Genomic DNA, 16,435 nt, shown 5'->3' with positions numbered 1-16,435 from the left:
AGTTTGTTGATACACTCTCTGCTTTCAAGACGTGAAGACTTTGAAGATCCTCCGACTTTGAAGACTTGAAAGGACATCAGAGTGTTGAGAACTCGAAGACCAAAGACCATCGAAGTTCGAGACGAGTCTACAACTACAGAAGATAAAGACAAAGCTACAGCCAAGGGGGAGTTTGTTGGTGCACTTGTGTCTGTACTTTGTCTGTATTCGGTCACGATGTAAACGATGTCCTTGTCAGTCATGTAAGTTGACCAAGTCAACCGTCCTCCTGGTTTGACTCAGTCAACAGTTAGTAAACTTGATGAAAGTTGTCTGACTCGAAGGATGAGTGATCGAAGGATAATGTAGATCCTTCGATCACCTCGAAAGATATGCTTCGATTGATAGACCTCGAAAGACTATCCTTCGAGGTCCTTGCTGATCCTTCGAAAGCATTGCATTCGAAAGATGATCCTTCGGACCATCTATCGGATCCTTCGAGCAGACCTGCTGTGTTTGGGTATATATACCCATGCAATGTGTTGAGTTCAGTAGATGCACACACCGAAAGAGAGAGACTTCTTTGAGAGCATTCTGTCCGAAACTCACACACACTTTGAGAGTTTACAAGTTAGGTTTGTAAACATTGTGCTTGTAACCGAAACCTTCATTTGCATTAATACAAGTTGTGTTAATCGGTGAACCCGTGTGTGTTTGTGTTCATACTTGCTTAATCTCGGTTTGCTTGCTAGCTTGGATTCCGCACTCGCTAGTGGGTTAGTATAACAAGGTTTGAGGTTCGTCATCCTCCGACAAAAGGGACCTACAATGAGTAGACCTTAGATCATAAACAAGGACGGACTTACTCATGGTCTTGGGGGCCGTAAAAAAAGTTATATGTTTTTTATGCAAAAATCCCGAACCGTCTCCGTATAGTATGGTTTAGCCATCCGATCCCCCACCCTCGATCACACTAGAAAATAAATCATTGGTCAGCCACTAATCATATATTCCAGTGGTAAACTTATAGTTGTTGACATATCGTTATCCCAACTCAAAACTTGTTAATAAGTACACGTTACTAATTTTATAAATAGGAAGGCTATCAATTGTTTGCCCAACTACTTCATCATATGTTACGTACATGCTCATATAATATATAATTCGTAGTTGTTCATAGTAGACTTACTTCAGAAATGAACTATTCAACTTGTAGGTAGAGTATCATTATCCCCAGCTCAAAACATGTCAATAATTTTACGTTACCATTTTTATAATTATTCGCTACCTAAGGCTACATATATAAATTATATAGTTTAGGCCTATTACCAATTAGCATCACTAAAAAATGAACTTATTCATCTCCTATCGCATTTGATCATATTTTGTCAATTTTAAGGGAACCATTCATTGGTTTATTAAGAAAGCTAAGCTAGTTATATATTGATCAGACTAACAAACAACATGATCATAATAAATATACACATACTAGAGGTGGGGAAGTTGTGTTAAACAGTTGAACACAAAATGACACGCTTAACATGGCAAGTTAATTAATTACTAATCGTGTATTTTACACTACTTACACGGACATGTTTAATTATCTGGTTACGTGACGCTATATGTTTAACATGATTTTAAAGGTAACAATTCTATAACTTAACTGAAATGACACACGACTTGTTTAACACTTCCCACAATAACACCATGCAGAAAATTTAATCAACTACAATTCTTTCCCATTAACTAACTATTCACAAGACTAGATTGCGAACTAAAGAGAATAGCACTTGCATGCCGTATCATTGAAAATATCGTCACTAAAATTTTTCTTAGAGCACCCGGGTTCGTCCGTGATAGTATCACGGGAACAAATGAGCACGCGTTAATGTCCACCGCCGGCAACAAGTATAACGCGTGATGAGTTCAACGAAATCGATTTTCATTATTTGTACAACGCGTGATGATTTATTTTTGTGAGTGGAATTGTTGGTTGGGGGGAAATTGTTGGGTGTGGTGATGAGTGATGACCACCCCCACTAAAAAAGGTTGTGAGTGATGGATAAATGGTCGATGACATGGCGGAACTTGATTGGTGCTTGTGAGTGATAATTTCTATCACTAGTGAACCACCCACCTCCCCTTATGCTTGCGTGCATCATTTTCACATTAGATAACCTAACAATATAATTGTTTTTTATTGGATCTCTATTAGTAATCTTGCTGCCTTAGGGGATTGGGGGTGATCCATGATGGAGGCTCCATCACGCGTGGCCAAGACAAGCACACCGCCGCCACCTACATCTACCACGCATGGAATTTGTAACGCGTGGAAAGAATCACGCGTGGAACATTTCAAAATTTGAACGTTGGGCTCCTTTTTGACCGTTTTTTAACGGTTACTTTTAATAAAAAAAAACCCTTTAAACCTTTTATATATATACTTTTCAATTTTAAACCATTTTAGTGTTTTATCGTTAATTTCTAATTTATAAAAAAATAAAAAAAAAGTTGTGAGTGATTTCATCACTAGTGATGACCACCGCCACTAAAAAAAGCTTGTGAGTGATAGAATAGTGGTTGATCACATAGCGGAACTTGATTGGATGTTTGCAAGTGATAGAAATTTTGCAAGTGATACCACCCCAATCCCCTTATAATTCTCAATTTGTGTGATCTTTCAGACTTTTTTAGTAGACTTTGAATAAAGAAAGCACAAGTCAACTTGTATTGTTGGAATATCATTATCACTTTTTAATAATTGCACGCTACCATTTTATAAATAGATAGGTACGTTTATAATAATAGTTGTCCATAGTAGATTTACATTATAAAATAAACAAGTGTTATTGGCATATCATAGTTATCTCCGATCATAATAATTGCATGCTACCATTTTATAATTCCACATCATGTGCTCGGCTTCAAGATGAAAATTCCCATCATTATAAAACATAGCATAAATGGATTACAATCTAGTGACCAGTTAGCATCGTTACAAAGACCAACTTAATTATTCATCTCCTTTAATTTTCATTCGATCATATTTTGACATTTTTCAATTAAACAATTCATTGGTTTATAAAGAAAGTTTAATAATTAATCACATTTTTAATCTCATTTCCACACAGAATGGCCGGTCGGTCTTCTCTGAAAAAAATAGCCTTTCGGAGCCTGGAAGGAACTTGAAAGAAACTAAGAAATATATAAGATCATGAAGAAAAGAAATTAAATGCTATATTAGTCCTAACTCCTAAGTGTGGTTTTGTACATCATAATTGTGTTTGAGATGCCGGTTAACTAAAACACAAGTATGATGTACAAAACCACATAGGAGTTAGGACTTAATTGAAGATTAAATGATAAAAGGCTTTTATCATTTAATCTTTGTCAACCCTTTGAAGAAGTCTGCTTGTAGTAGTTGGGGCATCACTATCTCCACCTCAAAACATGTTAATTGCACGCGGTTACCGATTTATAAATATTGTTGGCTAGAATACATCATGTGCTCAACTTCCATATAAGGGTAAGAGGGGTACTCCTCTCTTAGGGGATTCCCCTCTCTTACACACATCCCATCAGCACGTGCCACGTCAACTTTCCTCTTAAGTACTCATTTTTCTCTCAAACGTTGGCATCACTCCACTCATACAATTATTTTTTTATAAAAAAAAAGAAAAAAAAATATGATTGGTGGAAAAAGAGTGGACCCACATTAACAACCAATCACCCCCTCTCTCTCTCTCTCCTCTCTCTCATGCGGTAACCTCTCACCGATCTTGGTCCCCGTTTTCGCTCCCCGCGGTGATGGCGGCGGTGTTCCCGCTCGGGGACTTGGGTCACCGCAGCCATCCCCGCATAGTGCCCCGTATACCCTAAAAAGAGTCATTTACATATATCCCCTTCCTAAGATCATTTATTACATATTTACCCAATCAAAAAATTCAATTACATATTTTCCCTTTCTAAACAACATATATTATATATTTATCCATTTCATTAAAATTACTCTTATTAATTACGATTTTACCCTTAATAAACTTATAAATAATTAATATTAACTAATATTAATCATTTTAATTAATAACTAATTGAATAAATAAATTCAACTTTAGTATCAATTAAGAATCAGATTTATGGTTTCTTATTTTGTAGATCAAATATATACCCACATATAAGGACATACACAGTTAGGCTAGGCTGGAGGGTGTGGGGCACCACCCTTCGCCATCTGGACACCTATAGCGCCCCCCTCCGCCATCCACCACACCCTCGGCGCCATAGTCGGGGCGCCATTGAAGCTCCGCCACCGCTATGGCGAGCGGCAACGCCCATATGCACATATTCAGGTGGGGCCCACTAGTTTTAAACCAATCAATTTTTTTTTATTTTGTTTAATAAGAGGCTCCATCCACACCCTACAAATTAAAGAGGGGCTCCATTGTTGACGTGGATCCTACGTGGACTTGATAAAGCCCCATGAGGCTCCAACCACACCCTGTAGCCTTACACACATACTAAAACCCTTGCAAACACCCTGTCACCCTCAAAGCTATCTCCTTTCTCTTTATCGTCTGCACACCCCAAACGACCCCAACTATACGTCGGAAATTCTTAGCTGGAAAAAGAACTGTGTCATTCATATACCTAAGAGGTGGTTCAAATCGATGGTGCCGGCCCCGGCGGTTGGTTTCAGGTGGGTTTCCGCCTCAGCCAGACAAGGGGGCGGTTGGTGGTCGAAACCAACGGCTGCGACGTCGTTTGCTTGTACGGAAAATGGGTTGCGACAGCCCCTTTTATGGCTCACGGTGGCGATGGCTGGTTTACATAATGAATCGATGATGGCATAGGATAAAACAGAAAGATGATCTATGATCTACTGTGTATGTATATGTATTTGTATAAGAAATGGTTGTAGAAATTTTCAAGTGAATGGAACGATTTTTGAACTCAAAGGAACCCGATTTTGGGGAAATTGCAATGATTTTAGTCAAACAATTAAATTAAAAAAAAAAGGTAAACGGGTAATTTCACAATAAGAAGGGGAAATATGTAATTGATTTTAAAAGTTGGGTAAATATGTAATAAAGGCTCTTAGTAGGAGGATATATGTAAGTATCCCTAAAAATAAAAATGCATAATATAACGTAAATGGCTTAGGATCCAATGAACCCACTAAGGGGCTGTTTGGTAGCCTCTAAATGGTCATTAAGAGGCTACCTCTTAATGGAACCATTATGAATTTTACCAATGAGAATGTAAAAAATTGTGACATATGATGATTTACCATTTAGAGGTTACCTCTTAACTATTCAGACTTGAGGTTACCTCTTATTCATTCAGAGGTTTTAAACCATTAAGAGGTAGCATCTGAATGGTCATTAAGAGGCTACCAAACAGCCCCTAAAATTAGCATTCAATGACAATTAAGGATATGATTTGCTCATTTGTTTAGTTAATTTTACCCCAGTTAAAACATTGCAAGAACACTTTAAGGGGTTTGCATTGGTCTGACTTGCTTGTTCTTAATTATATCCCCTTGATCCGAATCCGATGTGACCCTTTGTAAAAGACATTTTTAAAAAAATGGAGCATCACAAATGCAATCATGTAGGTATAGTCCCCGATTTCCATTGGCCACACCGAATAGGGGAATCCTACTCCAACTTGGGGTGGGTGTTTAAAAACATGTAGCATTGTGGGAGAAAAAAAGTGTTTTTGGAAGATGTTTGGTGTGGCGGTTGTCGATTTATAGCATTGTGGACAGGACGGATATAGCATTTGAATAGGGGTAGCCTCAGATTTTTTAGTAATTAAATATTAAAAAGTTATTAAAGAAAATCATGTTTTAGGTAGAATTAATTGTTATAAAACAAAGATAATTATAAAAGTAACCATTCACTGGCCCACATGCGATGTATTCAAAATATTAAAAAAAATCTCCAATCAAAGTTGACATCACAACCAACAACCTGGTCATGAGTTTTAATTGAATATTTTTTTTCTTTCACTTTTTGGCCAACCAATCAATCTTTTGGTCACCAATGGTTATCGCATTAGGAGCTTGTATTGGTAGTTTTGGTCCCTAAGTTTTATAATTTATCAATTTTTATCTATAACTTTTATAAACTTTATTAAAAATATATAACTTTTTTTAAAAACTTTAATAAATAATTTTATTTAATAATGACTATTTATTTTTTATAAAGTTTAATAAAATTGGATAAAAAATTGATATGCAAAGATATTAAAAAGAATATAAGTAACGCAAAATGTTTTGTGGGTGTTTGGTTTAGCTTCTATTTCAACTTATTGACTTATTTAACAGTGAAAAGAGGTGAAAAGAACTTATTGAAGTGTTTGGGAAATGTGTGTATGTGAGGCAATAAGTCAATAAGCAAGAAATTCTAGCTTATTGAACACTGAAAAGGACTTATTATAAGTCACAACTCACAAATAAGCTAAGCCAAACACCCCCATTGTAATTGAAAAAGTCAGATGTTACAGAATACTCTACCCTTTCCCAGCAACACTGTAGGTACGTAGTTTCCTATTTATCCTCATTTCCACTCTATTTAAGTTCTCATCCCCTTTCCCTCTGATTCCTCTCACAATCTGCCAACATCTCTCCTTCCCTCTCACGCCGTTGCAGTTACAAATCCGGCTCCTGCTGCTGTCAATATCTCATCTACCTTCGCCACTGTTTCTGTTCAGAGCCGTCGTCGCTGCAGCTCCTTTTCATACTCATTACCAGGTTCGCATGTTCAACCCATTTTGACTATAACCTATCAATTTGACACGAAAAAATGTTGCTGAGGTGGTTTTGCTAAATCAACAAGACAAGAACCCGAGATTACAAACCTGGTTACAATACTTTTGATATCTTAAAGAAATGGAAATCCATTGTAACAGATTTTTTCTTAAACAAATTTTCAAAAGATTTCATATACAGTGTAGTTGCTCGTATGTATAAGTTACCTTCTCATTCCTTTGTAATCCAATGATTTTTCACTCTTATTTTACATGATAAACAGAAACATGACAACAACAATTGCAAAGTTTGCTCACTTACAAATCCCACTTGAAGATGTTGTAAAGGCCACCGACAACTTTCATCATGATAACATCGTCGGACGCGGTGGATTGGGACATGTATACAAAGGACAACTCCAGCGGTCCGGGGAGTTGATCACGATTTCTGCGCTGAGGTTAGATCGCAAGCATGGTGGAGAAGTCGTCGAGTTCTGGACGGAAGTTTCAATGCTTTCTGATCTCAAGCATCCAAATATAGTCTCTATTGTTGGATTTTGTGATGAGAAAGATGAGAAGATCATCGTAACCATGTATGAGGCCAAAAACGGAAGTCTCAAGGAGCATCTAAACAGCGCGAACCTCACATGGATGCAAAGATTGAAGATATGTGTAGGCGTGGCTCGTGCGTTGAGTTACCTCCATTATGACGAGGGACGTAGCTATGGTGTTATACATCTTAACATCAACAGCTCAACAATTTTATTAGACGAGAACTGGGAACCCAAGTTATCCGGTTTTAAAGTTTCCATCAAACAATCACTTAACCGAATGGACCAAGTCGTTCTTTCTGAACCTATTGGCACAATAGGGTATTTGGACCCAGAAATTGGAAAGACGAAAGGTGTGACCTGCAAGTCGGATATCTACGCATTCGGTGTTGTTTTATTTGAAATATTGTGTGGGAGGAGAGCGTATATTAAGAACGACGCTAATAGGTTACTAGCTCGATTGGTCATGCAACATTATGAAAAGGAAACGTTGCCTAATATAATCCACCCCGATCTAAAGAATCAAATGTCCAGATACCAAATATCTCTAAGTTCACTCAGAAAATACTCAAAAACGGCATATTCTTGCCTAAAGGAAGAGCGAGCACACCGTCCACATATGCTCAATGTTGTTGGTGAACTTGAGAAAGCATTGGAGAAAACATTAAAGTTTCAACCACCAGATGAAAATTTTGTAAGACTTTTTCTGTTTTTTTTCTTTACACCTTTTATTTTATTTTCCTTTTGTTTTTGATTTGTTTATCACATTAAGAGAAAAAAAAGACTGAAATTGCCATTTAATATTTGTTAATCTTTGACAAAGTAATATTCTTAATTGTAATTAAAAATTTATTTTTACTTACAACTAAAAGAAAATTAATTAAAAGGACTTCAAAATTACAAAATAAAACTGTTTTTGAGCCCAATATCATACTAGGGCTGTCCAAACTGCTCGACGATCTCTCGAAAAATGCCTGAAAAATGCTCGTTTGATTCATGCTCAGTTTGTAAACGAGTCGCTCGGTTAGGTTCGATTTGAAAACGAGCCAAGCATGAGCAAAGGTCCGCTCGCTCGTTGATCGCTCGATTTCGCTCGAATTATTTTTATTAAATAATTAATATATATATATATATATATATATATATATATTATAGATTTTAAAAATTTATATATATATATATATATATATATATATAGGATAGGAGTTGGCCAGAAAGTTCAAATTTCCTAAAAAGTGTAAAAAGTCATAAAACACCATAATGTCAACCATAAAACACACCAAAAATGAAGATTACTAAAACATCATGTATGTGGGTTTTGTGTTGTGTTTTAGATGTTAAGGCTCTGATTGTGGAATGACAAATATTATTGTGTTTTATGTTGTTTAGCATTGTGTGTTTTATATTCATAGTTCTACGATGGTGTGTTTGAAGTTTTTATGGACTATTAGAGTTTGAATATGGTGTTTTAGTAATATTCATTCTATTATTTTGTGAGTTTTAGGTGTGTTTTATGCCTGAAATTATTGTGTTTTATGACTTTTTACACTTTTTAGGAAAAACACACTTTCCGTAGGATCCCCACTATATATATATATATATATATATATATATATATATATACATATATATATAGTTTTATAGTTATATATATAAGTAGCCCAAGAAAAATTAAAAGCCCAAGAAACATACCTAGTCCAATTCATTACTAAAACCTAACCCCAATTCCTAAAACTTCAAATAAACAGCTAATAAAAAAACTTTTGTTGGCGTTGCTCAACTCATACGGTCATACCAAATTCAGATTCCGACCAACAACTTCACTTTCCGAAGCCACTGTATCAACCGACTACTTATATTTCCGGCCAACAACTTCACTTTGCGCATTCGAGATTGCAATCACCGCAGGCTATAGGTCTCACACCGGTCACTTATCTCGCCGGCTGCATCAACGGTCATACCTCGGCGGCTGCATCAATTAAGTTAGGATTTGTTTTTGTTGAATGCAGCCTTTTAATAGTTTTGATTTCAGTTTTTTTTTTATTTGTGTGTGTGTTGCTGCACATGTTTTAATTAAGATACTGAGAAAAACCGATCGAAAACAATCCACTCGTTTAAAATTCAAACCGAGCACGAGCGTCACTTTTGTGCTCGGTTTTGCAAATTCAATTTGATCCGATCGGATCGGTTTTGCAACATCGATCATGAACACCCCTACATGATACGGTATAAAAACAGGATTTTAAAACATTGCAAATTTCTACGTTGTTTGAATCAAATCATTCAAACCAATTTTATTAGTTAAGTAGTTAATTCACTCAAGTTTCAATTGATATACTAATTCTAGGTTTTTGTCTATTTAATAGACTACCATGTTAGCATGACATTTCTTTTTATTTTCTTTTTCTGTAAATATGTTGATGTGGATATTAACAATATAATCTATAATTTATAAATTATAATAAATCAAAACCATCTTAGGACATTTGGCGTTCACTTAAACTATTAAGTGTCACGTTGCAACCTCTTAATTCATTATTATTGTGTTTAGGAGAGAAAACATAAGGGTTTGATCACAACATATGGTTTAAAGTTTCCTCATTAAATCTTGAATATATATTTAAATCTTTTCTTAATTATGAACTAAAATTTGATGTTAAAAACGTAATAGTCTCATTAACATTAAAAGCAAATATAATAACTTATTTTTTTTCCTTAATTATCAATTTGAGTGAATTTAAAATTTTTGAAGTAGTAAATGGTTTCTAGTCTAATTCAAATTTAAATTCAAATTCCGCAATTAATCATTTCCATATTACAAAATTTGATTTAAAATAAGTAAGTGTGTCATTAAAGATTAAAACCAAATATAATATTTATATCTTCCTAACGTATCAAATAATTATAACTTTTTTTTATCAAATTGTATATAGTATGAAATAATGTTCGAGTTTAGTTTAAATTTAAATTCAGTAACTAATAATAAGTTTAAACCAATTTTGATTTAAAGGATTTTTACATATTTCCCCCTCATAAGCCTCCTTATTACGTATTTCCTCAAACCATAAAATCAATTACATATTTCCCCTCCCTAACTCATATATGTTACATATTTCCACTTTTCATTTAAATGACTCTTATTTATGACTAGTTTACCCTTATTGAACTATTTAATGAATATTTACATATTTCCCCATTCTAATATGTAAAATCAATTACATATTTACCCAGATTATGTAGTATCACCCCAATTCTTCTACTTGTTACTCTTGTCAAACATTACACACAAAACCATAATACTCATAATAAAAACATAAATTCCATTCAAAAAACATAAATTCCGTTCATAATAGATTTCGTTCAAAAAAACATAAATTCCGTTCGTAATAAAAACATAAATTCCGTTCAAACCCCAATTCTTCTACTTTCAAGAAGACTTTAAATCGAAGCATTATGAAGACTTTAAATCGAAGCATTACGAAGATGACTGAACGAAATTGAAGCCATTAGCAGTCCACTATGCAACTAACACAGCCCAGTATTACATTGAGACCCAGTTAAACACCACCAATTGATTTACCGGTATTAAAATTTCAATAATCTTTCTATGAAAACACTTGATTCTAACAGAAACATCATAGAAAATCTGATAAGTTGCTAGCAAATTAGTACCGTAATCTTCTCCTCGTGAACTTTAGTAATTTAGGTTAATTATATGAAATAAGAAACCATAACAAAATCTATACACATTACATCTTCAAGCTCTGGTGGTTTGAATTTCACATACCCGTGTTAACCTTCTCCTAGATAAACATCACCAGTCAATTACCAATACTAAAATTACGATAATCGTTCTAGGAAAACACACTTTTTTAACACAAGCATCATCAAAATTTCGATCAGAATGTAGCAAGTTAATATTGTATTCTCCTCGTCAGGAACTTGGTACTTAATCCAGGTTAACATGAAATTACGAACGCACAACAAAATCTAAACATGTTACAACATCTTCAATCCCTGAACCGCATAGCGCTCCATGAACCGCATGAACCGGTCCTAGTCATTTGGAGTCCGCATCACGTATTTTCCTTCAATCCCTGCTGGTCTACCGTTCACGAATTTTGCACTAACATCAACCAATTGAAGTGTCCCTTCATCATCAATCATGTAGAATCCGATAATGTCTCCAACTTCACCGGACGAGTCAAACACAGATGGTTGGTCAAACCTGAAAATGTATTGTCTGTTCGTCTTTACCTGGTATGAACTAAATTGTTGGTTTGACCATTTGTATAGTAAGTGTAAATGCGCGAGAGGTTTTAAGTGTCCGATTCTGCCTTGAAATTGGTGTGGTCAATGCTTGTCCGCTGAATGACGAACGTGAATTGTGCCAAATAGTTCATGATTTCATCCCTGTTTATAAACAATTAAACATGCATCAAACACAAATTCTTCAAGCCATTATCATACTACAAGATCAATCCATTATACCAATACTTTCTGTTAACTAACACAGTCCAGTATCACATTGAAATCCAGATAAACACCATGTTTCGGTTATTGATAAGAAAAGTCTAATAATCGATTATAACATAAAAACATCAAAACTCCAATCAGAAGATAGCAAATTAGTATAATATCATCATCGTCTTAAACTCGGTAATTAATCTAGGTTAACAACAAATTACGAACGAACAAGATGAACAATCATAGGGCTATTCGTCAGGAACTCGGTACTTAATCTAGGTTGTCAACATATCCCATAACACAAGCCTTGGAATCATCTCTTCTCCTTGATTCCCTCCTAGTCAATCATCTACTTCATTTCCATTTATTGTGATTTGTATATCTTTAGTAAAGAGAGATATTCTCTCCTTATTTGTTGTAACATTTTCTTGTATTTAAACTTGTACAATGATCAATAGAAATTATCAAGGTTTTACCATTATCACATGGTATCAGCCAGCCAAAATCAAAACCTTTTTCCTCTTTGAATTCGCTGACCTTCTTTCTTATTTTTCCTGTTTCTTTTCTGCCAACCGATTACTCCAAATGGCAACCAACAATACCTCTGATCTCTCATCCATCCCTCTCCATTCCCTTAGCCAACTCATTAACATTAAGTTGAACTCCACCAACTATCTCCCATGGGAGAAACAATTTACACCGGTTTTGGCTTGTCTCAATTTACTCGGTCATATCAATGATTCGACCACTCCCCCACCAGAAAAAATAACTTCCGAAAATCAAACCTCGAACAATCCCGCATACCTATCTTGGAAAACTAATGATCAAAAGGTCCTCCTTTTGATAAATTCCACTCTAACCGAAGAGGCCATAGCAGAGACCATTGGCCACACCACGGCTGCTAGCGTTTGGAAAGCTTTAGCCGATGCCTATAGCCATTGTTCGATCGAACGTATTCACAATCTAAAGGATACTCTTCGAACCCTTCAAAAAGGCGACTCCTCCGTGTCCGAATTTGGTTGAAAATTCAAGTCCCTATCCGACCAACTAGCCGCTATTGGGCATCCCATAAGTAATGAGGATAAGCGTCATTGGTTCCTTTGTGGACTAGGCGCCTCCTTTGAAAACTTCTCCACATCTCAACGAACAACCGACGTTTAACATCTCCACATCCAAAAAAATCAAGCCCAATCTGCATCTGAAAAACCTAGTAAAGTAGTGTTAGGAGGTCTATCAAAACGTAAACCATGAGTCAAAGTGCCTTTAACATATCTAAGAATTCGCTTGACCAACTGAAAATGGGTGGTGGTGGGTTGTTGAAGGAATTGACTGGCTTCGTTTACGACATAGGAAAGGTCGGGTCGAGTGATAGTGAGGTATTGAAGGGCACCGACAAGAGAGCGATAAAGAGTAGGATCATGAAAGGGATGACCCTGGGAGTGGAACACATCTTTAGATGTGAGAGGAGTAGCAACGGGTTTAGAATCAAGAAGACCGGCTCGAGTTAATATGTCATGGGCATATTTGGATTGATTTAGAAATATACCCGAGTCAGTGTGCGTCACCTCCAAGCCGAGAAAAAATTGAAGCAATCCAAGGTCTTTAATTTTGAATTCCTTGTCAAGACGTGTGGTGAAGTTGGTAATAAATGTGTCATTATTACTGGTGATAATGATGTCGTCCACATAAACAAGGAGATAAATTAAAATACCATGGCGTTGGTAGATGAATAGAGAAGGGTCGGATCTACTATTTTCAAATCCGAGAGTAAGCAAGAAGTTGCTTAGGCGTTGAAACCAAGCACGAGGTGCTTGTTTTAGACCATATAGAGCACGATTGAGTTTGCACACATGATTGGGTTTGTTTGAATCTTCAAAACCAGGAGGTTGTTCCATAAAAACTGTTTCGGTTAAGTGGCCATTTTGGAAAGCATTGTTTACATCTAATTGACGTAGTTTCCACTTGTTGATCGTGGCAAGGCTTAGGACAACACGGATGGCAGCGGATTTGACTACCGGACTAAAGGTATGTGAGAAATCGAGTCCCGGTATTTGAGTGAAGCCTTGAGCTACAAGACGGGCTTTGTAGCGATCAAGAGAGCCGTCAGATTTATATTTGATCCTATAAATCCATTTGGAACCAATGATGTTGGTGTGTGATGGTCAAGGAACGAGATGCCATGTGTTGTTTGTACGCAAGGCATGTAATTCCTCGTTCATTGCTTGAATCCATTTGGGGTGTTTAAGAGCCGTTTTCATTCCCTTGGGAACATGTGACGAGAAAAAGGAATTGTGATTTTCAAAGGTTTTTGGTTTGAAAATGCCATCTTTTGCTCGAGTGATCATGGGATGAATGTTATGAGGCGGGTGTGATGAAGATGAGTTGGGAGAATCCGAACCAGAGGTGTCGGGTTGATGCGGAAGGGTGGTAGAGTGGCTTGAGGATTGAAATAGGCTTGAATGAGGAGGTGTAGTTGGGCTGTGAGGAGCGGAGGGAGTTGGGCTGGAGTGTTGGGCCGGTGAGGATGGTTCAGTTTGGTTTGACATGGAAGGGGTCGATGTTGGGCTGGAAGGGTGAGGTGAAAATGGGCCGATGGGTTCATGTTGGTTGTGTGGATTTGGGTCGGATGTGGAAGGGAAAAGTAATGGATCATCGAAAACAGAAGGGTGGGGTTGAGTTTTTGGTGAGGTTGTGTTGTTTTGGTTTGTGAGAGATGGTGATGATGGGCCAGGAGAGTTGGGTTTGTCATGGGGTTTTGGGCTGTTTTGGGAGGGTGAGGGTAAATGGTCATCAAAGTTGGTAATAGGTAAGTTTGTAACATCCGAAGATGTTGAGGAGGTTTGGAATGGTAAGTTGTCCTCATCAAATCTAGCGTGTCGTGTGGTGTATACCCGTCCGGTTGTGGTGTCAAGACATCAAAAGCCTTTGTAAGGTGGACTATAACCGATGAATATGCAACGTTGCAACGGACACTCCGGATTGGACTGCCGATTCAGGTGCTACCACACATATGCTTCCTACTACTTTTGGTCAACTTATTCACAACCTCAAACCAAAAACATTCGAGTCACATTTGGTAACGGGGAATCATTACCCGTAACCCACATTGGAAAAACTAATTTAAATAATTCCATTTCTTTAAAAATGTGCTAGTTGTTCCAAACCTCACAAAAAATCTACTTTCCATTAGTAGATTAACAAATGACTCGCCAGTTGATGTTTTGTTTTCTAATGATTATTTTCATATTCAAGACCGAAAAACATCGGAAGTTCTAGCTAGATTCGATGAACAAGATTCGAAGTTTTCAAAGGAGTGTTGATTATACAAATGGGGATATACGCAGTAGTTATTTGAGGGTAATTGGGTAATTTCTCAAAAAAATGGGAAATATATAATTGATTTTATGGTTTGGAGAAATACATAATAAGGAGGCTTAGGAGGGAGAAATATGTAAAAATCCCTTGATTTAACTAAATAAGTTTAAACCAATTTTGATTTAATAAACATAATCATCTCATTAACATTAAAATCAAAATTAGTAATGAAATATTCTTCAACATTATTGAATAATTTAATTTATTGTGAGAATATCCGTGTAATACACTAGACTTAGACTAGTAACTATTTATAAATTAAAAAAATAAAACAACTAAAACCCAAACCCCTTTCCTCTAATGGCCAACCCCCATCTCCTTCGTCTGAGCACCACAACCGGTTTTCCAGTGAGCTTTTTAACCCTAGAAACCTAGTTGGAAACCCCCTTTCTTTCCTTCCTTCCTTCCTTCCATGATTGATCATCAAATCCATTTTATTTGGTTTCTATCTGATGACAGCCATGCCACTAAATTAAATCCTAAATCTATGTAGTTAGATCACCATATAAACAAAAACCCTCCGAAGAAGATGAACATGAATTAGGTGGGCCCCTTTTGAGCAAAGGTATATCAAATCAGATACAGGTTTCAACCAATGTTTTGAGGGTTGGACTGGAGATCGACCCGATCACCTTATGGGGTCAAAGGTCAGACCGGTTCGACCAGATTTAAGACTCAGATTACGTCATAAATTAGATAATATATATATATATATATATATATATATAATATATAAAAATATAATAAGTTAAAACTGAGAGTTCCAAAAAACGATTGAAACATACAAGGTTAATAATTACAACCCTATTCGCTATTTTTTTTTACTTTCTAATTATTTTAATGATGAACCAAATTTATATAATCTTAAAGATCATGGTCGGTGCAACAGTGCACGACATAATTACAAAAATGCCATGCTTGCAAATTACAATATTTTCCCTGTTAAGTTATTTTCTTATACATACAGTCTTCACAAACAAGAGCTGTTGGGTGGAACCATCCATTAAATGCTTGAAGTGGACTTAGAACCTCTCACCGATTCTTCTCAAGTTGAACTTTAACCATTGAGTTCATAAACATAAATTTGTCTTATTCGAGTTTTAGAGCTAATTTTCAAGACATTGGAAATTAACATAAACAAAAAAATCTCCATCTCCGAAAAAAAGACAATTGGTTGCGGTGACTGTTGAGGTGTGGTGGTAGGTCGGTGGTGATTCTTGGCCAAACTCTTCAGCTGGTGGTTCTTCGCTGGAATTTTCAGAGTGGTGGTAACGATGGTTGCTACGGTGGTGGTATAATGGTTGGCTGAGAGG

At 36.2% G+C, this 16,435-nt stretch overlaps 1 protein-coding gene across 1 annotated transcript in view; it reads left to right on the top strand.

Moving 5' to 3' along the window:
* Nucleotides 1–6,545: 6,545 nt before the first annotated feature.
* The window catches only part of LOC110891173, a 55,839-nt gene continuing 45,949 nt past the window's right edge, over nucleotides 6,546–16,435 (top strand). The window contains exons 1-2 of the mRNA XM_022138844.2: nucleotides 6,546–6,733; nucleotides 7,014–7,974. Of these exons, the coding sequence (XP_021994536.1) occupies nucleotides 7,018–7,974 (957 nt within the window). The 5' untranslated portion in view covers nucleotides 6,546–6,733; nucleotides 7,014–7,017. The remainder of the gene's footprint in view (nucleotides 6,734–7,013; nucleotides 7,975–16,435) is intronic.

Source organism: Helianthus annuus, chromosome 11, assembly GCF_002127325.2.
Source record: "Helianthus annuus cultivar XRQ/B chromosome 11, HanXRQr2.0-SUNRISE, whole genome shotgun sequence".
Taxonomy (NCBI): domain Eukaryota; kingdom Viridiplantae; phylum Streptophyta; class Magnoliopsida; order Asterales; family Asteraceae; genus Helianthus; species Helianthus annuus.
The sequence above is the reverse complement of the archived record's forward strand: the minus strand, read 5'-3'. Positions and strand labels throughout refer to the sequence as shown.